This window comes from Miniopterus natalensis, chromosome 6 (genome assembly GCF_054644295.1).
Source record: "Miniopterus natalensis isolate mMinNat1 chromosome 6, mMinNat1.hap1, whole genome shotgun sequence".
Lineage (NCBI taxonomy): Eukaryota > Metazoa > Chordata > Mammalia > Chiroptera > Miniopteridae > Miniopterus > Miniopterus natalensis.
The window spans coordinates 65800640-65828344 of NC_142086.1; the positions used below are offsets into that span (position 1 = coordinate 65800640).

Below are 27705 nucleotides of genomic sequence, written 5' to 3' on the forward strand. Positions count from 1 at the left end.
AAAGAAATATTTAGGATAATAGTTCTCAATGTGCAGCATACATTAAAATAAACTGTGAGGCTTTGCCAGCACATATTATGTCCCGAAGACTGTCTGATTCAGTAGGCCTAGGTGGGGTGGGGCTTGGATAGCATTATTCTATAAATGTTTTTGATACGCATCAAATGTTAGAATATTTTTCTTGGATATTTAAAACACAAGTACACATATATTGTCTTTATATGAGTATGTTTCAACTACTCATTTGCACAATTTCTGTAGAATACATACAGAAAAATTATAAACTATTGTAGCAATATAACTGATAAACTTTTTAGAAAAAAAATAAAACAATTTTTAAAAGTTCTCTAACAAAATCCTCCTATGAAATTAAACATAAGACATGTGCCATTTAAAACAGCAAAAAATCATTGATATATAACCTATGGTTTCTCTTAAAAAGTCTAATCTCTAACAATACAGTAGGAAAAATCTAATACAAATATAAAACAAAATTCAGAAAATAATTTGTTTTCTAGTAAGATCTTCAGCATCCTAAACACTTTAAAAAAACTTAGTAATACTTAAATAAGAACAGACCTTTCTCAGACACTGCATTATATTTAAAACTGAGTGCAACTAAAATGATAATTATGAGTGTTAGAATGATAGCAGATACAACTAAAAAATATATATGTTATGATAAAGAACAGGATGGCATTATGAGAAGAACGACAAGACAGGATATTGTCTTCAATCTTTCTTTACCTGTCATTCTAGAAAAGCATCAAGCCATCCCAATTTAAAATAAATTTATTTAAGAAGCAGGTGTGATTAAAAAAAAAAAAAAAAAAAAAGCACAGTAAATCAACTATAACCACTCCAATCCAATAATACTAAAAATAAAAAATTTGAAGGCTAATCTATGCAAAGGCAAAAATACTAATTACCATATTAAAGGAAATTTGGTAACTAATGCCCTCATAGAATTATGACATCACTGTAGTGTTTTTAAAAAGAAATTTTGTTCATTAGATGCTTGGATTAATGAAGATGTGAATTAAACCACCTCTCCATTTCAGCAGACTTCTTAAAGAGGCTGAATCTTTTAATTTTCTTTAAAATCTTCACATTTCAATAAATCCCTATTGAATTTAAGCCAGAATAGACTAGTTGAACATTTTATAACTCTATCAATTGGATTTAAGCCCAGTACAATAAGTTAATACACATGCATAACGAGATTTCTAAGATAAATAATTAAATACTGTTTGATGGAAATATAAGGCAGTATTTCAAACTGTTCAATTAAGTCAATCCCACTGGTGGCAATTTATTATAAAAATGCTGAGTGTGCTGTGAAAAGGTGACAATTTCTACAGTTCACAAGAACGAAGTAGTTTTATTATGTCCTCTAGTTGGTTCCTATAACCAGGACCCCAGAGAAAATACAATTAAAGAAATCAATACCAATAGAAAATACATTAACTTTATTAAAGGTGTAGTTTAAAACCAAAAACAAGCCACAACTAATGCATGGCAGAAATAAAATATAATGTCACCATGGTGTTTGATCAGCAGTATAGGAATTGACTGTGAAACTGATAATTTAATGTCCAAAGATCAGGCAGTAAAATAAATCAGTATGTGGGAAAAGTAGGACGGGGAAGAGTGGTAGCAAATATCAGAATACTGAATTTTCTACGTTCATTAGTTAGGAAAAGGGCTACTGTGAAGTTACAAACAACCACCAAATGTTGTGGTTTGTTATAAAATTTTAAAACTCAAAACTTATAGAGCACTCAAATATAAAATGTTTAATAAACTGGCTTTCTGGTAACTCAAATGTTTACTTAAATTGAAGTTAATTTCTTAAATCTATGTAATATAATGTATCAATCAGAAGCCAAGAATTTATAGTATGCATTAAGTTTATATTTAGAAAATTCTTTTTAGAATTTAATATTTTAAAAAGTGCATAACAGGTATAAAAGAGGCTTATTAACATTTTTAAAAACTCAGTATATTTTCCTCATCTTCAGTAATCTAGAAACCTATTAAAACATAACCTGAATCAAATTTTGAACCTGTCCTGTAACAAGGTAAAAATACCAAATAGCTATTTAAATTTATTTTGATAATGTAGTCTCAGGTAACTCAAATAAAAAATACTGACCACTGGTTTTCTCCAGAAGACTGAGTTCTAAAATGAACAAAAATTTATGTACAATTTTTCCAGCTTTTCTTTTTGTTTCATTAGAAAAGTTACCTCCAATGGAATATATTAATAGAGAAATAGCATAATTCTTATGCAGTACCTAAATTTCCTTAGGCAGAAATAATGAAATTTTATTTTTTCCCTCATAGTTTATGTATTGGCCTATGGAGCTTAGTAACAGCAACATTCTTGGGCTGACACCATCATTGATTTTGCTTAAATGTTGAGGGAAGAAAAATTTAAATGCCACAGGTCAAAACTGAATCATATAAACTGACAGATTCCACTTCAATAAATGAAAGACAATTCTAAAACGCAAAATAAAAATGGAACTTAGGCAGCTCTAAAAGAAAATGAAACTTAACCACCCCAAATAGTGCTACTGTAGTACAATTAATTTCTTAAAAAGCTGCATGTATAATCTAGACATAAAAGCCAAAACTCAAAAAGGCATTGCAGGTATGGCGCAGCATCAGGTGCCTTTACTTCAGTGAAGGAAAAACGGCCACAACTCAAATGAATGGTAATTTACGATGAATATATATGCACCTTACTAGAGGTGCTTGTTAACTACCAGAGATGTCTTAGCGATTCCATATTCCTCTCACAAAGTCAGTATAATTGTTGTAAAAAAATCAATTGTGGTTCTGAATACCCATTCACAGTTGACCTCAACAATGTATCTGATGTGGGAGACTGATTATCTGTGACAGGCAGAAGCATGTGGTGGTCCTCAGTCCCAAGTGGAAGGGCTAGTGGCAAAGTCATATCAGAAGGCTTCACATCCAAAGTTTCTGACAAAGGGCTTTTTTGTATGGAATCTTGTTCACTTAAGGGATGATCCTCTATACTAGAATCTAGAATTTTATCTGTCCCTGAAATGGAAGGGGAAAAAAATTATACTATTTTTAAAAACAAAAACCCTTACCATTCCCAGAACTTGCATTCCAACCACCACACCTTTACTGAAGCTATTTCTCTTTTGCTGAACTGCGCTCATTATCTATACAAGCCCGATATGGGCTTCAAGACTAGGTTCGCACACCGACTCCACGACAAAAATGGACTTATTATTCTAGTCCAGGGTGAGTTCTTTCGTATCTATTTTATCACTCATTTGTCAATGTTTCATATATTGTCTTGTGACACATTTCAAATTTTCCTCCAGCTTTACCATGCGGCTGACAATCCAAAGTATTGACATGATTTCAATCTCACTATCTTCATTAGATAAAACTGTGTATTTGCTTTTATAAAATTATACCTCAGTTCTTGCAGAATACTCTTCAGTTCAACCAGCCAAGAATACAGCCTACACTTTCCTGTCCCAGTGACTCTCTTCGCAATATTGCCTGGAATGAACCCTTCCTTTCTATTTCCATCCTCTGAACTCTTCTCCGTCCTTCAAGTTCCCCAGGATTAAGCTTTTGCGATGCCTCAGAAGTACTTACTCTCTTCTTTAGCACTTCTGTGTGTCTAGTATAGCCTACATTTTGTCTTGTAATCATATTACTTAGATTTCTGGTCTCCCGCCTCAGATTATAAGTTCTCTGAAGATCTCCTTGTTCAACTTCATATACCCTGCAGTTATGTGTACTTTAGAGGTTTTTAATAACTTTTTGTTGAATTAATGACTCAATGTAGTCTTCAGATGTTACTAACTAAATCCTTATGTCTTTACTATCAAAGACTCACTATCATTTTTACACACTGAAGTCTGGTGGTTTGTTTTGTTTCTAATCATGACAGAAGAAAATGGTAAGCACAGTGAAACTTTTTCAAGGATTCATTTTAAGCAATGGACTTAAAATTTTGTATTCTGACTTTCTATTTTTATATATTATAACAGTTTGGGACTTCCCACTTCCTTTTATATATATCTGGATTAGTGTTCATGATAGCCCTCTCTTCATATAACTACACTAAACTAGGCAACGCAGATGCTAGAACAGGAAATAGTGATACACAAGTTTGCTTCTATAGTCCTTCATTTTTGAAACTGTTCATAAAACAGACTTTTAAAGGAGAAAATATTTCAATATTTATTAGAAGGTCAGTATGAAAGAAATTCAGAGTGAACTTATGTGCAAATTATAAAGCTACCTTCCAAATATGTATCTAGTTAAAAAAAAAATCCAAACTGTTATAATGTGCATCTCAACATTTTAAGAGGTAGTACCAATATGAGAGCACCAAATTTTTAAAAAACATAAAGCATTTACCAGAATGAACTTTTGTTTTGTGCTTCTTTAAATTTTTAATATCCGTGTAAGAATTTCCACATAATTCGCAGATAAACGGTCTTTCTCCTGAAAAATAAGTTAAAAGTTTAAAACCTCAATATTTTAGAAGCTAAGACAAAAATATCAATGTTTATGAACACAAGGCAAACATTATTACACTGTTTAAATTTAGTTTCAAATTAGCATTTTAATCACTTGGTTCTAATATAGTAAAATAAAAACTTCTATATACATAGGCACTCCTTTACCTTATGTAAAGCACCCCCATTTTAGGGAACATTGAGCATTTTCATTAACAGAAATTTTAAACTAAAAAACCCCCACAAACTCTCTCTTTTATGTCTATCAGACATTTAGTGAATGCAATTATAGGCCAGAACCTGGCTAAGAGACATAGTGGGGAGAAAAGCATAATTATGGTTTCTGCTCTTAGGTAGCTTACAAATTAGAAAACCCTTAAACAAAACCTGACAAAATAAAATGCTACAAAATTGTAATTCTTTTGAAATAAGAACTGTTCGATGTCTTAAGTTGCCAATAAATTTATTATGTTTCCCAGGTGCTCACACAATTCTAGACAAGAATTATGAAGGATAATTTTTAAAAAGAAAATGTTGGAACAGCACATTTCTGAAGTGGCCTTTTCCTTTGTTTGTTTTTACATTCAATTTTTCCTTCATATTACTTACATATAACTTTTACAATAAACATGCCAATACTAAAATTTATTCCTGAAACTTGCATACTGAAGTTTAATAATAAAATCTAATATTTTATTACTAATTCCTTTTCATTTCTTTGTATATCTTCGCAATTAAATCCAAATCATTTAAAAAACTATTGATTATCTGGCATATGTCTTAGTAACTCTACACAATTCTTAACCAAATTTAATTCATACTCCAAACAACCAAAAAAATTAAATAAGCATATAAAAAGGTGATATTTATGCATTAAAATATTACTGTAAAGTATAAGTAGATACCACATAGTCCATAATGGTTTAAAAGTCAAAGGTTTACATAAAAAGATATTAGAGAGAACAAAAAATAATACGTTCTCCCTAAACACAGACCTGTATGGGATCGAAAGTGTTTGTTGAGCTCTCCTGAGGAAATAAAACTTTTCCCACAAATACCACATATGTATGGTTTTTCACCTAGATGGAAAATAAAAGTGAAGTGGTGTACTATACCAATATAATATTTATCAATTACAATAATCTAAATAAGCTGTTCTAAAATATTATTTAAATTAAAACCTCTTTATATTGTATTAGAGGTATTTTCAGTGTGATCCAACTGAAATGAGTATTAGTAATTATATTATACCGTTCATGTAACCTGTTGCTTTTCATATAATAAAACTTTATTTCTGCAACTGTCCTTCCAGTAGACTAGAGCTGGGAAAGAAATTAGATTTTTATATAATTAAAAACATGTAAATTCATCAATCCATATTTCAATTCTTGCTATCTACTATATTATTAAAAAGGAATAAAATTTAGGAAAAAATCTATTAAAAATGTACCCAATAAAAAATGAAAACCTTTGAACAATAAAATTTCTTTCAAAACTGATACTTTGCATTTAAAGTATCTGTTTAATTTACATATATTAGAATGTCTATGTAAGAAAAGGCCTAAGAAGTTATAAAATCAACATTCTACCCAAACTCACCCCTACCCCTTAATTTCACTCTACAAGGGAAATGAAACATCAAGAGACTAAGGAGTTTTTCTAAGGTCATAAAATATGTCTCAAGTTTACATACTGTCAAAATCACCCGATTTTAATGGGTATGTTACATGATAAAAATTTTACCTACCGTGTATTATTCTAGAAAATTAAGTGTTTTTATGTCTAACATTTATCTAGAAATCATAAACATAAAAAGCTTCAAAAAGCACAAACACAACAGATATGTAACTACAAAGTCTATAATCTATTTTCTGTAAAGGCTCAGCTTCCCCTTTTATTTACAACTTTCCTTACTTTAAGCTGTCCACATCAAATTCTTACCTGTATGTTTTCGAGAATGAGTGATAAGAGAACTAGAGACAGCAAATGCTTTCCCACAAGTATCACACACGTAAGGCTTTTCTCCAGTATGCCTACGAACATGATAGGTCAGTGTGCTGGCTTGGGCAAATCTCTGTCCACATCTATCACAGACATATGGCTTCTCTCCACTATGCTTCCTATTAATAAATAAATATAAAGTAATATGCTAAAATAAGTAAAACAATTTGGAGGTCAATTTACATAGCAAGCACTTTTCATACAGTATTTTATTTCATCTTAACAGATCAATTATATGTATTTAAAACCAATAGTTTCAATGGTTTGGCAATTATTTTTACTTGTCCATTCACTCACTCTTCAAAACTCTTTCCTCAAACCTTCAGCATCCTCACTCTTAGCTGATTTCTTTGCTTCCTATTTCACTGAGAAAATTTTAAACAATGAAAATATCCACCATCACAACTCTGCACCTATAGGCATCTATGCCTATATAGTTTGCTTTCCTTCTTGTTAATGCTGAGGGTGACAGGTCATCCCATCCAAACCCAGATACTCCCATTTGTATACTGAAGCCAATACCCGCCTTGCGGCTCAGTGGCATCACTCCTGCGCTCTCCTCCACCTCCTCTCCCCACCCCTGCACTGCAGCCTGCGCATATACTGAGGTTGCCCATCTTAGAAAAGACCCTTGACCTCGCTTGCTGCTCCTCTTCTCTGCTCCCACTTACCAAGAATGTCTCCAAATGTTCTACTTTTCCTTTCCTCCATACTAATCTCTTTACTAGCCGCTACTAATAGTGCTTCTGACAGAAGCACTGCTGACCTCTCACTTTGCTAAATCCAAGTCAATTCTGTCTTCATCTCCCTATCAGAATTTGACAAAAGCTGAACACTCTCTTCTGGAATCATTTCTTCACTTGGATTCTGGGACAGCCCACTCTTCCGGTTTTTCTCCTGTTGACTGCTCCTTCCCAGTCACCTTTGCTGGTTCATGTCCATCTCCCAGACTAAGAGTATCTCATGACTTCAGTCCTTTGATCCCTTTCCTATCCACATTCATTCTCTTAGAGACCTCACCCAGTATTATGGTTTTAACTACTAGTTACATGGTGATGACTCCCAAATTTGTATCTTCAGATCAAACCAGTCCCCTGAATTCCAGACTTAGATAACAAGTTGTGTGTACTGTATGTATATCTCCATTCAGATATCTAATAGTCATCTAAAATTTAACATGTTCAGAGCTCCACTCCAGCAACTCCTTTACTCCTGCTTAAAATGCTCTATCCACAAATTTTCTCTATTTCATCTAATGGTAATTCCATCTTTTCAGGTGTCAGGTTCAAAATGTCAAAATCATCTTTGATCTTCCTTCTTTCCTTCCTCCCTCCCCTACTCTCAACTTTCCTTCCTTCCTTTCATACCCCACGTCCAATCTGCAGCAAATTCTGTTTGTTTTACATTTATAAATATATCCAGAATGTCAATGCTACTTTTCCACTGACACCACTCTAGCTGAACCAACATCACTCTCACTTGGGTTTTACCTAGAGCTTCCTAACTGGTAAATTTGCTTCTACTCTTGCAATCCTATCATCTTTTCATAGCGGCCAGAGTGATCCTCTTAAAAAGCAAGAAACATCACATCACTTATTTCTCAATCTCAAGAATAAAAGTTTTATAAAGGCCTATAAAACCATATACCACCTGGACACCTATTACCATTCTGATCCTATTTCCCTCCCTCACTTATTTTCCTCCAGCCACCACAGCTTCATTGTGGTTCCTTAATTGTGTTAAGAATATTATATGGGGGAACCACAATTAGAACTCAACTGTCCTGAATTCTAATATAGTAGTCAATTAATAAGACTATGGTGAATGACAGACTCAAAGATCAAATAACTTTTTTTGGTTTTTTTTACCTTGCATGAATCTTGAGATTGCTAGAAGTTGCAAACTGTAAATTGCATACATCACATTTATAGGGTTTTTCCTCACCATGATGCATTCGACTATGGAAGACTAGCTGACATTTCTGAGCAAATCCTTTATCACACAATTCACATTTGTATGGCTTCTCACCTAAAAGAAATAAATAAAATAAATATTTAGAAAGAAATATTTTGTTGCAGCTGCTTAAGTCATATAAGCTTTCAAGAGTCCATCAACAGTACTAGTTTCGGTATTAAGAAAATGTTAATTGCTAGACATAAAAGAGAAAATAGGATCTCTTCTTCCAGATTCATTGAAAACAGAGTTAAAAGAAATTAGTGTTTCCTAATTCATAATAGTGAAAGGTGGTCAATAAGAGAACTATATATTGCATCTTAAAAAGTACAAATTTAAGTGTACCATTAAAGGTAAACATTGAACCTGAGGAAAGAATATTGTGTAATGCTAATAAATGTTCAGAAGTTGACAAAAGTCTAGGAAGCAGGTGGTGAGATGTTTTGGCAAAATCTGAGAATTGGCTTGAGTTGTAATTACTTTTTTCTCTTTATCAGTTTTAGTATCTTTGTGTTAAACACTTAGTAAGCTAGACCCAAATTTATGCTTTTTTTAACTATGAGGGAAAATGGTATAAAGAGCTCAACTATTAGGACTACAGAGTATCAATTACAATAAGACAAATAGCCATTAATCACTTGCTCACAATTACAAAGAAATTTTCAACAGTTTAACATCCTAAATACTTTTATGAAGTATATATCAAATTTTGCTCAGAAACAGTAAACATTGTATATTAATACATTCTTTAGAAAAGTATTACTTCAGTCACAGTATACAAATAATTTTATCTCCCACAAATCAGTCTTACCTGTATGAGTTCTTACATGGGTTTTCAGCTGATTACACTGGGTAAATGCCTTTCCACACAAGTGGCAAACATAAGGTTTGACTCCTTTATGTATTCTCATGTGCCTTCTTAAGCTGCTGGCTTCTGAAAACACTTTCCCACATGTGTTACACATTGGCTTGGCCTTGGAATACCTCTGATCCAGCTCTTCCCCAGAGCTCTCCAGCTCATAAGAGTTCTTGACACTGGCTATATTAGACATAGAGTGTTCTTTCAGAGCACAATTTGGCTGTGATTTTCCACGTTTCCGTTTCACTGTAACAGTCTGCACAATATCTTGTGCTGGAAAAGTATTTTCCACGACTGATGTCAGCTCGAGTTCTGAATGATCATTTCTCTGTGCAACCTGTTCTATTACAGGTGTGGACAATTTATTTGCATCTAGGAATAATTCCACAGATGCATTCTCTAAAACGTCGCTGGGATATTGCACTGTTTTATTCGGCCCTGTTTTCTGGGAGTTGAAGGCCTTCTTCTTCTTTTTAGTTTGAGACGGCTTCTTTGCTAAAGCCCCTTGTTTAGGATTTGCCTGAACTAAATTTGCAGACACTTCTGATTTATCCCGACTGTTATAATCTCGTAAAGTAAGAAGACAAGTCTGTTGATTCAATTCAATGTTTCCAGTAATACTAGATATCTCTGTAGAAGAGGGATTAGCAATAAAAGCAAAATCTTCCATCTTTATTTTACATTTAGTGACCACCTCTTCCACTTTGAGATAGTCAGCAGCCTGATGAATTTCTTTAACATTCCAACTGTAAGGAAACAAGGCTAAATGACAACATTCTGATCAAAGAAAAACTGTTTTTGAAACAAAGCTGCACATATATTTCAATGTCTTTTAAAGACCTAATGAAATAGAATGATGAGAAAGACATAATTAAAAGAACAAATCTACAAAATGCATTCGCTCACTCACAGTAATATTTAGGCAAAAATCTCCAGCCGTACAGAACTGGAAAAGATGAAAAATTTTGGTTATTCTTAACTATCTATGTACCACTACAGAAAAATAAAATGTTAAAATTTCTACCTGTTTAAAAATTTTTTAATTGATTTTAGAGAGAGAGAGAGAGGGAGAGAGAAACATCGATTGGCTGCCTCCTGCACACTCTGTAATGGGGATTGAGCCCACAACCTGGGAATCAAATAGCAATCCCTTGGTGCACAAAACGATGCGCTCAACCAACTGAGCCACACCAGCCAGGGCAAAATTTCTACCTGTTTTAAAAAAATACCTGGAACATAAAAGTAGCTGTTGGCAACTTACTGCCTCCTCCCATACATCCTGAGGCCTCCTCAGATAGCAACCAACTTTTCTGGATTGACAATAGGAAGAGTCTAAAAAAAATTGTTTCCTATTATCTTCCTCTGTTCTCCTCCTCCTGTGAAGGACTTTAACAGTGCTTTTCAAATTTTCCTATGCAAGTGAATCACCAAGGGATCATGTTAATGCAGATTCAGATTCAGTAAGTCTGCGGTGGAGCCTGAGTGTGTGCAATTCTCACACACTCCCTGGTGATGCCAGTGCTGCTGGTCCATCATGCACACTTGGAGAAACAGGTTTTAGAATGTGCCCCTCTTGTAACCCTTCTACTGTGTGTGTGTGTGTGTGTGTGTGACATCACCCCAAGTTAGCTAGCAAGTTTATCCTATTAGAATTATATAGAAAAACTTAACAAATAAGTCACCTTGTTCAAATTCCAGTCAATATTTACCGAGCATCCACCATGTGTGGTACAAAGAGGGATATTAAGAAATATCAGCCCAGCTGGCATGGCTAAGTGGTTGAGCTTCAACCCATGAACCAGGAGATTACGGTTCGATTCCTGGGAAGGGCACATGCCTGGCTTGTGTGCTTGAACCCCAGCAGAGGACAGGCAGGAGGCAGCCGATTGATGACTCTCTCATCACTGATGTTTCCAGCTCGCACTCTCTCCCTTCCTCTCTCTGAAATCAATAAAGACATTAAAAAAGACAATAAAGACTTAAAAAAAAAAAGTTACACAGACTTCCCATTTTTGGTAAAGTCTTCTCTCACATTTGCTGCTGGGCTCAAACAACTAACTCCTCAGGAAAGATATGTACCAAAAAAGACTGAGCAAAACATCTGGCTTTTCTTTATATTGGTTCTTTGCATGAAAGTGCAAAGTCAGATGCTCTTCAGTGTGTTCAGATTAACTCAAGATTTTCCCCACTAAGTTAACTGAGAAAGGGAAAACACTAAATTGAAGAGCAACCAAAATGCACTGTTTTTGTGGTTATTGTATATTAAATATTCTGAATTTTTAATAAGAGGCACTTCTGTAGTCAACTACTCAGTACATTTAAATAATTTATCATGAGATTAACCTATGACACTGCTCTGTTCCTTTATTCAACTTATACAGAACTGACTCAAAGATTCCATTACACCAACATTTTAAAAACAATCCCAAAATAGCATGAATGTTTCTTTTTCAAAAGTATTAATGAACATCGTAATTCTAGCTTTTTTAAAAGAAGTGTATTTCCATGATAAGCTGCAACTTTGCTTAATGTTAATGTGTATATATCTATAAAGATCATCTGGAAAAGCACGAAAAAATATTTTTCGACATATTAAAAGTGGTTATCAGTGGGTGGCAGAACTTCAGATGTTTCATGGTTTTTTTCCTAATTTTTCTCCAAGAAATGTGGAATTAAATGGAAAGAAGGTAGAGGAGAGAAAACCAGGGAAATTAATGTTCATTGGGAGGTGGGCCTTCAAGTAAATCCTTAATCTTCACAGTAACACCAAGGTAGTTATTACCATCTCATTTTTACAGATGGAAAAACTGAGGCCCAGAGAGGTTGCATCTTGCTCAGAGACATAGTTACTGACAGGCAAGATCTAATCCTAAAGGCAATAATCTTTCTATGTTAGAAGATTATCATCTATTTATGTTCATACTTTCATAAGAGATGGAGGAAAGACAAGGGTAATTTGTATTCTCCTTCCTTTAATCCACTCCACCTTTTCTGCTATGAACTAATAAATGCATTGGTATTAAGCTAATTATATAGATCATTATATATGAGAGACACACAGTGCCTTCTTATCAAAGTACCAACTTCTTGTTAGTGCAGTGACAGTATTCAGCATATCAGAACCATTTGAGCACCTTGGACCCAACTTAAGCATTAGTGTTGATAACTTTACAGAGATAGCAGGAGTCATTGCCATTTATACTCCAATGAAGTTATTTTCCTGACTCAAGATTAGGAAGAGACACCGCACACTGCTATTTATACTTGGAAATGGGAGCACTATCAAATGAACACAAGTTCTTCCTTCTTTCTCCATCTACACTCCTTCACCCCAAACAACCTAAGAGGTAGCAGATAGAAAGCGAGGGAGAGAGAAGACCAGAGGAACATAAAAACCAAAAAGCAACCAGACCTCACTTAAAATTCATTGTGTTTTATCTTTAAGTTTACATAACTGAAATCACAGGCTTTGTTTCAGTAGGTAAATCAAATGTGTAAGAAACAAGACTTTAATCACATTAACATCTGTGCTTTTTGTGCTTAAAAAAAGTAGTCTGTTCATCAAACTATGGGATACTTACTTCTTTAAAAAAACAAACAGAAAACAATAACACTGTGCATATCAATATTTGAAGACTCTGAGTTCAGGGACTGAATGTAAAAAATACAAATCTACTTTTGCTCTTAAGACTATTGATTAGCTTTTAGAAGTGAAATAAAATGTGTACTTTACCTGTCAAGGTTTAAAGTTCCTGTGTATATAAACTCCAACAGTTTCTTAAATCCATCTGCCTTCACCTGACTCTGATCAAGAAAGACATTGTTCTCAGAAGTGCTTCTGTAGATGGCACCAAAATACTCACTAAATGAAGCAAGCACATTCCTATGAGCTTTAAACTGGAATTCCCCAATCACTATGGTGCAGTCACAAAGAAAACCTGCTTCCCGTTGTTTGTTCAGTCTCTCTAAAAGGTGCTCACAGTGATGTGAATACTGCATTTTGATATCAGAATGGAATTTACCCTTGTTCTAAAAAACAAAAAGAAACAGTAAATCAGTAATCCTAAGTTTTCATCAAACGTTTCACCCAAGCAATTGATAAGGGGAGAAGTGACATAGGACATAACATGAACAGGAATAAAGTTAGTTTTCATTTTATCCCCCCACCAGAAAATTCTTATCAAACAGATATGGTCAAAAACGCTGAAGGGATAAGCCCTTTCTAGCTTTGTTTCATCTTGGCCAACTAACACAATCCTTTGGACACATTAATAAATGACAATGAACGAAAACACTTCCACAAGCTGGAAAAAAAAGCACCACAAAATTTCTCGCTTTTGCATTAGCTGAACCTTCAGACTTTTAAGCTCAGTAGAAATACATAAGTTACGAAAAAAGTTAACCATTAAGAAATGATTCCTTGGGACAGAGGAGGAAAAGACACTGTACGAGTTCTTTAAAACTGCTTTCAAATCCCGGAAACCTGTTAGCTTCCGCGGTGCACACAGTGCTCCAAAAGGCGAGGCGCGTGCCCGGGGGGTGGAGAATGAGCGGGGCCCGGAGCTGTCAAAGCTTCCGTCCCTCCCCGGGAAGAGGCCCCCTCCTCACTTACCCCTTCTCCACTCCAGGTGGCATCGAGAGTAATGACCAAAGCCCGGCTCTCCCGGCTTTGGCCGCCCTGCCCTTCGCCCAGCTCCCACTCCTCCAAATTCCCACAGCAGAGGTAGCCAAGGCCAACACCGGGCTGCCTCGACCAGGCTTTCCACGTCAACAACTGCGTCCCGACTTGAGCTCGACCTCCAAGGTGCCTGCCCCTCAGCGACCCAGGGTCTGGAAAGAGCGGGGGTAGTAGGCTGGGAGTGAAGACAGAACTCACCTATAGCAACCCAACCGGGGACACTGTTTCTTCACTCTCTCTCCGCCATCTTGGGAGGACGTCACCACGCCACGCTCCGCCTCTCCCTTCTTCCTCCGCCGCAACGTCACATCCGGCTCCAGAGTTCCTTGGCAACGCGGGAGGCTCTAGGACCGCGGAGGTCCAATGCCGGTCTGGGCTGAACTGGCTGGCCCGCAAAGACCCGTTACACACACCCCCCCCTTACATGCTAGCCCCCTGTTCCCCAAATAGCGAGCGTCAAAGATAGGAGACCTCAGGGGTCGCTCACAGCGCCCCGCCTGTCTTCTTCATTCTTAGCATCTGGTCGGCCGACAGTCGGCGTCTCCCGCTCGGCCCACATTTGGGCCGAGGCTGGGCAGAGCTGCACCGCGGGCCTCTTTCCAGGAGCCAGACTGCGCACTGCATGCTGGGGCTTGTAGTTGCTGGTCTTCTCCCATCATCCTTCCCTTCCTCGGGAACCACTGCTGTGTGTGCTGGGCTCTGGGCCGTGGGGAATTTTTGAGCTGATACTGATCACCCCTTTCCAGTTTACATACCCGAAAGCTCTTGGGACCTCCTGGGTTTTGTTTGCATCAGCCAACTGTAGCCCAGTTTCCAGGACACCCTTACCTGGAGACAGAAGTGTGGTGCGTGAACGCGGAGCGAAGCCATGGGGCACACTGGGCATGCGCAACATTGGAGGAAGGTGGGCGTTATACCGGAAAAGGTTCTGAGTGTAGGCTAAAAATATTTTAATACAATTATTAAGCCAAGTTCAGATTTTGTATGGTGCAGGAAAGGGATGCCAGTTTGCATAATATACAAAAAGCGCAGAAACAGAAAGATAGGTCATGTTATGTTAGGGTGGATTCTGTCCTAGTATCCGCAGACGTCATAAATCTTAGAAAACCAAAACTTCAACATATTTTACTGTTAAAAGTTGTATCAGGACCATAGGAAATTTACTCAAAACTTTAAAGGATAGACTCAACTGAATTTCTTCGTTTCTCCTCTCCTAAGATTTTTCCAAACAGATTCTGTTTGCTGTTTTTGTAACTTAGTTCTCAGTAAGAATCATATTTGAGCGTAAAACCACAACCGTTATAAGGGAAAAAATTTAGGCTGGTTCTTTCTTGATTTTGTTACTGAACTCAAGAGGCTCGCTGCTTGGGGTGCTGTATTAAAAAATGAGAGGTGATTGTTTTAAGGTAGCTTTATTTACTCGCAGCAAGTAAAGAGAGGGGATTCCTCTCCAAAGGTCTTTCTCTCAGAAGGGAGGCTTAGCTGTTGCTTATATACACTGTGTGGTCCTGTACGCGCTGATTTCTTCTTTGCAGCGAAGCTCATCCTGTTTACAGCTGGTATGTAAAATACTGTGCTACATTTTAACATTTAGCAAGAATAACATTTAGTAAGAATGACCCAGATCTTGAGACCCTTGTCCTGTATCTTTATGAGTATACTTTTCTTTCCGATTTCACTTTTTTTCTGTCAGAACCCTTTTTGATTTATTAATTCAGAAATACTTATGAGTCTCTCCTTGATGCCAGGTATGACACTAAGTATATAGAATAAGAATAAAGCGTGATCTCTGGCGTTTAGAAAAATCTACAGTCTTAAGGAGAAAACTAATGGAAAACCAAATGACTAATAATATGAAGAGGCAAAAGGTCTAAGAGTTTTCACAATTATCTCCCCTTCTAGGCTGTACAGTACATATTTGTCCAGTATCAGGTTGTGAGTTGAACTAAAAAAATTTTAAAGTTTGGGCCTCTTATTGCACGTGGCATGCCATCAACAAAAACACCTGGCAAATAGAATAACGCAAAGTGAAAGTTTAATTTCCCAAGGTTACACACAAGACATTGTCTTTAAAAGAGCCCGGGAAATAATCAAAGAGCCAGAGAAATAATCAGCGAAAAGTTGTTTCCGCCCGGTTTCGAACCGGGGACCTTTCGCGTGTTAGGCGAACGTGATAACCACTACACTACGGAAACTCAGATGGCAAGGAGGGTTCACAGAGTCCTAGATATAGAGGTTGTAGGTTGCAGTTCACTTGTTCTTAAAGTTAACTAAACAAGATTAATGTAACCTTTAACAGAAAGAAGACAATAAAACCGGAAAAGAGAAAATAGACCATATGCCCACTTACACAGTTGCCACTATTTCAAAAATTGGAATTTGCGTGCACTTTTAAAACAGCGCCCCCCTCCTCCCCTGCACCCGCCAGTTGCCCTCCATTTGGGTACAACTTCTCCAAAGGGAAAGTGGTGTTTATTATGTATCCATTCCCAGCGCCGCGTTGCTGAGAGTGCCGGGGAGATCCCGGGCTCGGCTGGCCTGGATCGGCGCGCCCTCGTGGATCCCAGGGCCCCTGATCCCCCGCGGCGCGCAGCACCGAACCGCAACGCTGGGATCTAGCCCTCGAGAAAGCGACTCTTCCAAGCCCCTAGTGGAGGGACGAGTAATAGCAGGGAATTTCCTTCCCTGCTTCTGTAGACCACAGCTGCTAAATTGCGTATTTATTTTAAAATTCTCTAAACGGTATGCAAAATTGAGGTGGGAAATCACACACCAAGATGCACTTTTTGGCACGCAAGGCACTTAAATGTTTCTAAGCCTGAGTTTCATATGGCTGAAGGAATATCACTTTTCCTGCAAAAAGGCAGACACATCCTTAGACCTAAAAATCCAGGTTTTTTTCAGAATAAGAATTAGCTTCCATATTGCCCCGGGAGACAACCTGATGAGATTGCCTAAATAAATAAATAAATAAATAAATAAATAAATAAATAAATAAATAAATAAATAAATAAATAAATAAATAAATAAATAAATGTGAGATTCTACCATTTTGGTTTTGAGTACATTATGCTTACAAACCACATGAAAGAAACACAACCAACTATTGCCCAGTATATAGAAACAATAATAAAAGATTAAAAAAACCACTTTCTTTTTTTTCTTTCTTTTTTTGCTCCATCTCTCCACCCCAGCTCCCCTCCTGACAGCTGCCAGCCTGACTCTGTCTCAATTTTGCTTGTTAGTTCATTTTGTTCATCAGATTCCACTTATGAGTGAAATCATATGTTAAACCCCACTTTAAATTTTTATTTATTGATTTTAGGGGTGGGGAGGGGGAGAGAGAAACAGTGATTTGTTGTTCCGCTTATTTATGCATTTATTGGTTGATTTTTATATGTGCCCTGATGGGGAACCTAACCCGCAGCCTTGGAGTATCAGGTGAACGCTATAACCAACTAAGAGCTGCCCAGCCAGGGCTTGTTAAAACCCGCTTTAAATCGTAGCATTTCCCCCCCCTCTCTCTTTTCTGAAGTTGATTAGGTTTTAAAAGCTGGGACCGTGTGGCCCCAGCTGGGACAACTTTCCCAGTCTAATCTCTCCACCTTTTTCCAGTTTCAACAGTGTATTCCAGAGTTTTCCACAGGCCCCTGGAGGGCCGCTTATCAACCAGAATTCAATGGTTTTGGGAAATGAAACTTTTTTATAGCTCATTGAGGTATTAAAGAAAGCCACTTGTGACTGTATCTTCCGGGAGGAAAATCGGGTTTTCCCGATAACGGTACCCCGGGGTTCCAGGGATTGGAGAGAGAAACCGCGGCGAGCGCCCTGCGGGTCAGGAGAGTCTGCGGACCTGGGGATGGCGCTGCTCCCGGCGGTGTGGGCCTCGGGCGCCGCAGGGCCTTGGCGGGCCTCTGTGACGCGGCGTTCCAGGCCTTCGGCTCCCCCGCGTCCCTGGAACCCCGCCAGGCCGGCAGGGGGTGCGCTCGGCGCTTTCCGCTCTCCGGGCGCGGGCGGCAGCCAGGGCAGCGGGAGCCGCCGGGGCGGGAGGCGTCGGCCGCCTCGGCAGCATGAGCAGCTACCAGGTCCCGGTAGTGATCGACAACGGCTCGGGAGTGATCAAGGCGGGCCTGGCTGGGTCCCTGGGGCCCGACTTTATCTACCCGAACATTATCGGCCGTGCCAAAGGCCGGAGCAGCGCGGCCAAGGGCGCGCAGGAGCTGTGCGTGGGTGACCAAGCGCAGGACCAGAGAAGCTCCCTGTCCATCAGGTGTCGCCTTTTTCTAGCTGGCAGGACACGCGGGGCGGGGAAGGAGGGAGAGCCCAGATGAGGCCCGCAAGGGTGAGAGAAAAGGGCTGGAAGCCAGGAGAGTCTCAGCTAGCCGGCGTTATTGCAAATGCATGGGCCGCAAATCCCCAAGGATAACTAGCATTTAAGGGTATTACTTGCTCTCTGGACCTATACAAATGTACTCAGATATATAAAGTTATTCATAAAATGCAAGTTCATTTAAGAATGTTACTTAATTCATGGTACCTTTGCCATTTGGGATGCCTTAAATTAATTGATAGTAAAAGTGTACTATTATGTGAAGATACACCCCCCTCCCAACTTAGGGCCTTCCAAAGTGGGTGAGGGGAATGGAAAGGAAGAGAAATTGCAAAGGAAGGTAGTTCTACTTTTGCTGGTAGTTACCTTCTCTGAGGAGCTCTGGCAGTCACTGCCCATAAAGGGATACTGGTGATAACTATGGGGATTAACCCAGGTTTGAAGGGTAGAGACAGCCACTTATGATATTCTTCTTTTTACAGCTACCCAGTGGAGCGTGGTCTCATTACTTCCTGGGGGGACATGGAGATCATGTGGAAGCATATCTATGACCATAACCTAAAGCTAAAGTGCAGTGATCACCCAGTTTTGATTACTGAGCCAGCACTGAACCCACTAACCAACCGACAACAGATCACTGAAGTGTTTTTTGAGCATCTGGGTGTTCCAGCCTTCTATATGTCCATCCAGGGAGTGCTGGCTCTCTTTGCTGCTGGCTTTACAACTGGTTTTGTGATGAATTCAGGCGCTGGGGTTACTGAGTGTGTGCCCATTCTTGAAGGTTACTGCCTGCCTCATGGTGTCCAGCAGCTACATCTGGCTGGCCTTGACCTCACCAACTACCTCATGATGCTCTTGAAGGATGGGGGCATCATGCTGCTTAGTGCTGCAGACAGAAATATTGTCACAGACATTAAGGAAACCTCTTGTTATGTGGCAATGAACTATGAAGAGGAAATGGCCAAGAAAGTTGATAGTATAGAGAAAGTTTACCAACTACCCAATGGGCAGAAGGTCGAGCTCCATGACCAGCTCTTTAAATGTCCAGAGGCCCTTTTCTGTCCATCTCTCATGAACCTTGAGACTCCTGGCATTGATAAGATGTGCTTCAGCAGCATAATGAAATGTGATATAGATTTGAGGAGCTCCTTTTTCTCCAATATTATCCTTGCTGGGGGATCAACCTTGTTTCCTGGTTTAGAGAAGCGGCTAGTTAAAGATTTAGCAAATGTGGCGCCTGCCAATATGCCTGTGCAGGTTATAGCTCCCCCAGAAAGGAAAAATTCAGTGTGGATGGGAGGCTCTATTCTTGCATCCCTATCTGCCTTCCAGGATGTGTGGATCACTGCTGCAGAATTTAAAGAAGTCGGTCCCAACATAGTACACCAGAGATGCTTCTGAAGACAGATAAAATGCTTACAAGAAAATGTTTCGGTGTGTGAGACAGAAAACTTTGGATATTATGTTTCTGGGAGAACAGAAAATATTTCAATTATTGTAATGTTCATGTCTCTGTTGCATTTCTATAATGAGGGGAAATAATGGTGATGCAGTCAAAAATAGATGTGTGTTGAGTAGGACCAAATTAAATGCCAGAAGAAACATTATTCTTGACTTTGGAGATCTTACATTTCCCTTGAAGAGAGAACAATTTGTGGTGCAACATGCTATGTGCCAAATGAGTGATATAGATTTAAGTTCGATGAAGTTTAAGGAAAGGTTTTTATGAGAAAATATTTCATAGCAGAGGTATGCTATCATGGATGAGGTAGCACTAGGATGGGGGGGGGGGGGGGGAGAGGGAAAGAAGGCAGATATCCAGAAAAGCATAATGGAAATGAGCAAGGGGCTAGAGATGAAAATGAACAAAGCATATTCAAGGCATGTTCAGTAGAATGGTTTTGTTAAAATGAAGAAAGCTCATATGGAGCAGGCTAAAAGCAACACCAGGAAGGTAAAGAAAGACCAGGAACTGGAAGGCTTTGTGTTAAATGTCACACAAGCAAAGGGGAATAATTAAAGATTTAAAAGCAGAGGACACAGGGAATTAAGGTGAATGTGGCAACAATTTGGAGGATAAGTTGCACTGGGGAGGCCCTGTATATTTGATGATCAGTTAAAAGCTAGATATAAAATAGTTACTCAAGATTATAGGCAATAGGAGTTAAAAAGAAATTATGAAAAACAGACATGTCTTGGTGACTAATTAGATAGGTGTGAAGGGGAAAGAAAGGTCTGAAATGACCTGTGTAGCGGGAGGAATGATAGCAGTATTGACATAACTCAAAATATTTACTATCTGCTCTATGCAAATCACTGTACTAAATCAGGAGTCAGACCCTGTCCCAAGGATACCATCAGTCTAGTAGGAGAATCCATACCTGAATTATAATAATAAAAGGTAGAAAGTGATTTGGTGTCCTAAGAGAAGTATAAGATGCTCTGGGGTTTCATAGGAGGGAAAATGCCTTGAGGGCTCAAGGAAGACTTTCTGGTAGATTTAACTTTGAAACTGGGCTTGAAGGACAGCTGGAATTTAAACCTAATGGAGTGCCCTTCCCTCTGAATTTAGGGGCAGGATATGTGGGTTGGGGTCCAGGCCCTGCCACCTACCAGCTATGCTAATTAAGCAAATTGTTTAAACACCTTGAAGATCAAGTTCCCCACTGGCTCATTGTGAGGTTCAAATGAGATAATGTCCCTAAAGGAACTTTTTGCTCATAGCAATAGAGAACGTACAGGTCCAGTTCAGATGCTGCTTGCTTTATGGAGTCTAAATTGATTGTGTCCTCCAGCACATATCACATGTAAGTCTAACCATTTTATTTAAGCAGTCTTATCATTTGGTTTGCTTGTCTGTCTTCCTCACTAGATATGTTCTTAGAAGACAGGGATTAAGGACTTCCCCTTTTCCTCTGTCCCCTTCCCTAATGCTGTCTATGGTGGACTCCAAGTAGGTATATAGATATAGAAAATTGACCAGGAGTGTGTTCCTGGCAGAGGGAACATTAAGGCAAAGGCTCCAAGGTATAACAATGGTAGGCATGTACAAGTAGCAGTAACTCACTCAGTTTGGCTAGAGTCAAGCATTTATGAAGAGGTGCATTTCAATTTTTGGCATATGCCTCCCATTTTAGTAACTGTAAGCAAGACTAGATAGGATAAAGTGTAGAAACTGAGCACAATTTGAATCTAATGCTGCATTCAATAGATTCACTGGAGATTGATCGCAACTGCTCACTTTAGAATTCTTAAAGTGCTTTTTTTCACCAAAGAAAACAAAGCTAATCATACATTTACCTAATTTAAACTTCAACATCCCAGAAAGAGAAGTATTATTCTCATTTTACAAATTAAGAAATTGAGATTTAAACAGGTTAAGAAATTTAAGTTTAAAGCGATCCTGAAGTAGCTTGCCAGGTTAGGCGGGCACACAGTCCTTAATCCTGGTCTCTTAGGTAGTTAACCCAACAGCCAGTCTGGAATATTCTATAGAGTTCTAACATGAGGTCATAAATGATCCTTATCAGGTAATCTAGGAATAGGGAATAAAATGTGAAAAGTTCATTTATATTTTCCCTGCCCTTACAATCATTTGGAACTGACCCCCCCTAACATTTTACTTTTTTCTCAGATTGAGGCACCGGTAGCAACTCCAGCGAATTCACCCAACTGAACACAGTTCAACAATTAAGATCAACCAGTTACATTAAAAAAAACACAACTCAGCCAGTTGCATGGAAAACATCATTATATTGGCCATTGTAAACCCCCACTACGCCAGGCCGGTGTGGCTCAGAGGTTGGTTGTACCTGGTCCCCTGCCCCAGGAGATCACTGGTTCAGTCCAGGGTTTCAGGCTCGCTCCCCAGTAGGGGGCGTGCAGGAGGCAGCCAAAGGATGTCTCTCTTTCCCTTCCTCTCTGAAATCAACAGGAAATAAAAACATATTAAAATAAAAACAAAAAACCCACTACTATGTATAGTGGATAGTTCCTTTTCCCCCCCAGCCTAATCACGACACATTAACGCAAAATCAATGCCTGAAAGCCCTTCCTAACAAAAGGTAGATCCAGTCCTTACTGTTAAGCTTAAGACTGAAGTGGTTCTACTAAGACCCATCCTCTGCTCAAGATGCAGTGGAAAATTCATTCAACGGAGAAGGGAGCAGGGCAGGAAGTCGGAGGCGGCCCAGCGGCGCCCCGGCTAGACTCTGACGGCGCAGCCTGAGAATCAAAGTTCTCTGAATGTGACGATCAGAGCTGAGAATCACTGTTCGCGTGTCTCCTGCCCTGAATTTCTTCTGTGAACTCTCACTTTTTTAAAGTAGTCGAGTGCACCGCGCCTGGTCTGCAGCAGATGGAAAACAGCACTCTGATGCACAAGTTAATTTTCACCTTTAAAGTAAGTTTGAAGAAAAGACCCCAATCTTCCCCTAAAGGGACGTGGGGGGGGGGGGGGGGGGCGGCGCCTGATCTCAAGGCGGGAAAAGAGAACGTTTGAGAAAAAAAATTTTTCACGCGGCCGGCTCTCGCGAGAGCTGAGGCGAGCGGGCCTCGGCCAATCCGCGCGGGCGTAGGCCGGCCCTTTATAAGGCGAGGCGGCGCGCGGCGCGGCGGGTTGCGGAGGGTGGGCCTGGGCCGGGTGATGGCCGACTTCTTCTAACCCTAATTCTGTAGGGCGTAGGCGCTGTGCTTTTGCTCCCCGCACGCTGTTTTTCTCGCTGGCTTTCAGCGTGCGGAAAAGCCTCGGCCTACCGCCGTCCACCATCCAGTTTAGAAAAAAAAAAAAAAATGTCAGCGGCTGGCTATCTCACCCCTCCCGGGAGCCTGCGGTGCTCGCCCGCCTAGCCCCCGCGTCCCGCCTGGAGGCCGCGGCCGGCCTGGGGCTTCTTCGGAGGTGCCCGTTGCCGCCGCGAAGAGTTGGGCTCTGTCAGCCGCGGGTGTCTCGGGGGCCGAGGGCTTAGGCTCGACGCAGGGAGAGAAACGGAGCGGGTCCCCGCGCGCGGTGCACCTCCCTGAGCCGTGGGACTTGCATCCGGGGCTGAGCTCGGACACACGCAGCCGGCGGAGGGGCTGCGGGGGGAGGGGAGGCTTCGGCGGTGCGCGTCGGTCCTCCTTCGCCGTCCCTGTTGGGCCTGCAGACCTGCCTGCTGGACCAGGGTGCTTGCAGATGGCCCAAGGACGCGTGAAGGCACCTCCAAAGTTGGCCCAAGTGAATGGGCAGTGAGCTGAGCAGCCAGCCAGCCAGCCGGTCCTGAGTGGGGCGCTTCGGCCGAAGCCCCCCCTCTGGTTTTGTTGCTCTTTCTCGTAGCACCGCGCAGTTCCTGCTTGGGGATTTTGTTGAGGTTTTTGCTGCGCCCAAAGTAGATGTTGACCAGTCCCCTCAATGGGGTATGGAAGAGCAGTGATTGTGTGTGTGTTTATTAAACATTTCATAAGTATTTAACTAGAAGAGCTAGTATGTTTGTTCTCAAGACAATGAAAACTATGTTCTTTAGTGGACGTAGCTTTTCATCTTTGCTTCTGCCTCTGGATGCAAAATATTAAGTGGTGTCAGACAAAAGCTTACAAGGAAATGTATTACCCCCCCCCCCACCTCCATGCCGCAAAGAATTGGCTCTGGTTTCCTTTTAGAAAAGAAAATAACCTGATGACCCACTAAGTTAAAGGAAACAACCCACAGGCTCTTCTGCCCACTCATCACAAAAACCTCGCTCTAAGCTTATGTGTGGATTCATCCCAAGTCAGGGTCTTCATGTCCTTAAGGCAGCTATTCTGGGGGCGGTTGCTGAGAGCGCGCCAGTGGCCTGTATTAAAAAGGCGAATTACCCAGCCTGAATCCTGACATCCAAAGGAGGACCATGTCAGTAAGTTTATGAATGTGTAGGTCTGTAGCCTCTCAGCCTGTTACCTAAAACAGGTCCCTAAGTGTTATCTAATACAGTTCTTAGCTTTATACAGTTAAGAAATTGAGAAAACTGGAAGGTGCAGTTGCTGGTAACGTTCTCTAAGAAGGAAAAAGAATGTTCCCCAGTCAGCATGGTTTTGTGGAAAGAACTCAGTATAAGTAGCTAAATAAAGCTTTAGTTCTGATTTTCTAGATTTTTGAAAGTAACTCAGCTAGTGTCACTAAGCTTCCTTTTTCTCAGAAGGGGATCTTTTAAGATCTCTTTTAAGATTGCCCAGGTTCCCTGAACTACAAATAAATAGATGTCTTTTGTTCCTGCTCCATCTAGTGGTACTTTTGCTTCTTCACATTTACAAAGTTGGTGGTGCTGTTGGGCCTGAGGCAAAGGATGACCATCTACTGGGAATACGTTTCTCTTTGTCATTTAAAAAAAGAAAAGACTGATTTAATCAATACAAAAATGAGCCCACAGCTGTTGTCTAGTTCTTATATTTGAAATCCTCCCTCTGTTTTGTAAGCATTACAAGGGAAAATTTTTAGTAGGATTATAAACATTTAATATATTTTTTGTTTTGGCAAAATAATTCTCTTAAAATTTCATAATTTTTGGAGTAAGAAAGAGCCATCAAGGTCACCTAATGAGATAATTTACATGACAACTTTTTGCAGGTAATAAATATGGCAAATATGACTTCTTATTGTTACAGGATTTAAGTCCCTCTAGCAGATGAAGATATTGATGCTTAGAGGGGTTTAAATTACTTACTTAAATTAATTTGCAGAATTGGGACCAGCAACAAGGCCTCCCAACTTTAAGTCTAGTGTTCTGTTTACTATGTGGCACCTTACTGCTGCTTTGGTTTGCTTGGTAAAGATGACTAACATTAACTCCACCATCACTTTCTGGTTTAAAATAACATCCCTAATGGTTACTTGCCTGTGAGCCTAGTTTCAATTTCCCACCTCTCTCTTCTCCCTCTACAACCTTCTTTGATGTGATTTTGTGCTGAAAGTCCAATGTGTGTTTCACTATTTTGCAAGGACAGTTGATCCTTGTTGTTTGTGGTAGTTATGTTCGGTAAAGTCACCATAAACACTGAATTAAAGAATACCAAACCATTTCTCCTAGGGGAAATACAGAATGAGGTTCCTGTGAGCCTCTGGTCACATTTTCATCAACTGATCAGTTCATAATGTTGTTTTATTTGTGTGTCTGTTTAAAGACACTTTATGTAATATATATTATTGATTCATTAACAATGAACTCATATCCAACATCACTATAACTCATGCTGTACAAAGCTTATCTAACACAGGTATTTCCTCTGTAAGGTATATCAACCTTTTTGCACTTAGGAACATCAGACAGCATTTCAACATTATGTTGGGGGCAGAATCACCAACACAACACATACACACATGCAGTGTCCCTATAAACACCACAAAAGGGGCACTTATTTATAGTGTTCTTTTTGGAATAAGAAGGTGGAGTGTCACCTTGTTTGACCTTAGCTGGAAACCTTTGTATTAGGTGATTAAAATTTTTCACTGCTCTGTACATGTCCGTGAATGACTGTGAAAACATTGCAGATATTGATTTTGGGGTTATAAATTTTAGCAGATGAATTCACAGATATGGAATCCATGAATATTGAAGATCTGTACTTCAAGGTCTATGTGACACCTGTACCCAAAGGAGTCTATAGGTGTTCACATGATCCCTGAAATACTTGGGGCTGCTTTCATGCCTTTTATATTACTTACATAAGTGATTTGCAAAGGGATGTAATGTGAGAGAGTATATGCAGTTTGAAAATAACAATATTTGTCCCATTTATTTTCCTTATTTTGAATTTCAAAGGAGCGAATGTGAGGATTTTAGCTTCATGAAGGAAGCTATAGCTTTAAAAATGACAAATGTAGGTTTTGTTTTGTCTTTAGAATGACAGGCTTCTCTTCTAGAGAGCTGGGTTGGCTGTAGTTCCTGACTCTGAATATGACGTGAGTTTTAATTCAGCTTGTCCTGGTTCTGCAGTCAAAAATCCCAGGTTAGCCTGGCTCAAGACTTAAGAGACAAATAGATGGCACAAGCACACCTAGGTGCCCACTTGCACCCCCACTCACACAAAGTGTAGAGGAAGAGGGGTTTTAAACTAAGATGAGATTGAAATGACAAAAGGTAATTGTCTTTCTTCCCCCATTTGTTCTTTTAAGGTAATAAGTAGTTTGTGATGGAAGTAAAAACAGCAAAAATACCCAAAGCTTGGGCCAGAGTTTATAAATTTAAATGTCTGCAATGAACATGAAGGGGACAAAAGAGTGAGTCATGTCAAGAATACAGAAACAGAGACTGTGGAGATGGTGGGGAGAACGAGTGTCCCTCTAAGGGGGAAGCAGCCTTGGGGGAAGGGAGGCCCAAAATTGCCAATACTTCAGTGGAGGACAAGAAATTTAGATTTGTATGCAAGCATGATTTGTATTTTCTTAATTAGCAATTATCATGCCTGGGATAAACCTCACTGGCTACGATACTGCCACTGTGAAAAGCTAAACACTGATTTTTAAATGTTGGTAGCTTGTATAATAAAGAATTTGGCTGGCCCTTGTTCCTGCATCCTGGGAAGTAGCTTCTACTCCCTTGCTACTCCCTTGGAATTTCCCAAGTGGTAGGAGTGCCTTTCATGGTCGTGGTGGGCTCCCTCAGACCACATCAGATAGTTTATGAGATGACTTGCAATGGGGCTGGTCACACCAGAAAGACCAAACATGGAATTATCAGTCTGACCTCCTGGAAGGAGAAGGGGGCCTAAGACTGAGTTGAGTGATTCAACCAGTCATGCCAATGTAATGAAGCCCCAATAAAAATTCTAGATGTAGTGAAGCTTGGATGAGCTTCCCTGGCTGGCAATACTGTATATTGTCACATATCTGTTCATTGGGAGGGTTATGTGTCCCTGAGGACACAGGAGAGGACAATAGAAGCTTCACATTTGAGACCCTCCCAGAGCTCACCCTATGCATCTATCTCTTGTTCTGGCTGGTTCTGATTTTAATCCTTTTGCTATAATAAAACTATAATCCTCAGTATTACACTTTCCCGAGTTATTTGAGTCATTCTAGCAAATTATCAAACTTGAGGGGGCCCTGGCCAAGTAGCTCAGTTGGTTAGAGTATCATCCTGATATGCCCAGGTAGTGGGTTCAGTCCCCAGTCAGGGCACATACAAGAATCAACCAATAAATGCATAAATAAGTGGAGCAACAAATTAATGTCTCCCCCCGAAAAATAACAATAATTTAAAAAAGCAAAAAACCTGAGGGGGTAGCGGGAACCTCTGAATTTGTATCCAGCTGATCAGAACCAAAGGTGGCCTGGGGGGGTCCCTGAACTTATGACTGGTGCCTGAAGTAAGGGCAGTCTTGTGGAGGACTGTGCTCTTAACCTGTGAAGTTTGAC

The 27705-nt window shown here is 39.6% G+C and overlaps 2 protein-coding genes, 1 non-coding gene and 1 pseudogene across 4 annotated transcripts; 1 reads left to right on the forward strand and 3 right to left on the reverse strand.

Moving 5' to 3' along the window:
- Positions 1 to 201: 201 nt before the first annotated feature.
- Positions 202 to 14442, reverse strand: MYNN (myoneurin). Of its 2 annotated transcripts, XM_016203013.2 has the most exons (8): positions 14210 to 14442; positions 13067 to 13362; positions 9286 to 10079; positions 8390 to 8549; positions 6462 to 6640; positions 5516 to 5599; positions 4420 to 4506; positions 202 to 3072 (listed from the first exon to the last, which is right to left on the reverse strand). In XM_016203013.2, exons 2-8 carry the CDS (start codon positions 13330 to 13332, stop codon positions 2810 to 2812), a joined length of 1833 nt encoding a protein of 610 aa, XP_016058499.2. In that variant the 5' UTR covers positions 13333 to 13362; positions 14210 to 14442; the 3' UTR covers positions 202 to 2809. The 2 variants fall into 2 exon arrangements, with proteins under 2 accessions (XP_016058499.2, XP_087674458.1); XM_087818332.1 differs by lacking the exon at positions 14210 to 14442 and having other exon boundaries at positions 13067 to 13894.
- A 1691-nt stretch (positions 14443 to 16133) lies between these two features.
- TRNAV-AAC (transfer RNA valine (anticodon AAC)) lies at positions 16134 to 16206 on the reverse strand. Its single transcript has one exon. It is a non-coding gene; the product is annotated as a tRNA-Val (tRNA).
- Positions 16207 to 18081: 1875 nt separating this feature from the next.
- ACTRT3 (actin related protein T3) lies at positions 18082 to 19880 on the forward strand. Its single transcript, XM_016202992.2, has 2 exons — positions 18082 to 18281; positions 18824 to 19880. Exons 1-2 carry the CDS (start codon positions 18082 to 18084, stop codon positions 19740 to 19742), a joined length of 1119 nt encoding a protein of 372 aa, XP_016058478.2. The 3' UTR covers positions 19743 to 19880.
- A 6747-nt stretch (positions 19881 to 26627) lies between these two features.
- On the reverse strand, positions 26628 to 26798 carry LOC148092932 (U4 spliceosomal RNA; annotated as a pseudogene).
- Positions 26799 to 27705: the final 907 nt, after the last annotated feature.

What these genes read in the sequence shown, in the direction of transcription:
- ACTRT3 (XM_016202992.2), top strand. Translation starts at nt 18,082, where the DNA reads ATGAGCAGCTACCAGGTCCCGGTAGTGATCGACAACGGCTCGGGAGTG. An exon ending in AGAAGCTCCCTGTCCATCAG is followed by an intron (nt 18,282 to 18,823) that starts GTGTCGCCTTTT and finishes TTCTTTTTACAG; the next exon opens with CTACCCAGTGGAGCGTGGTC.
- MYNN (XM_016203013.2), bottom strand. Translation starts at nt 13,332, where the DNA reads ATGCAGTATTCACATCACTGTGAGCACCTTTTAGAGAGACTGAACAAA. An exon ending in GGAACTTTAAACCTTGACAG is followed by an intron (nt 10,080 to 13,066) that starts GTAAAGTACACA and finishes GTTTCCTTACAG; the next exon opens with TTGGAATGTTAAAGAAATTC. An exon ending in AATCTCAAGATTCATGCAAG is followed by an intron (nt 6,641 to 8,389) that starts GTAAAAAAAACC and finishes ATTTATTAATAG; the next exon opens with GAAGCATAGTGGAGAGAAGC.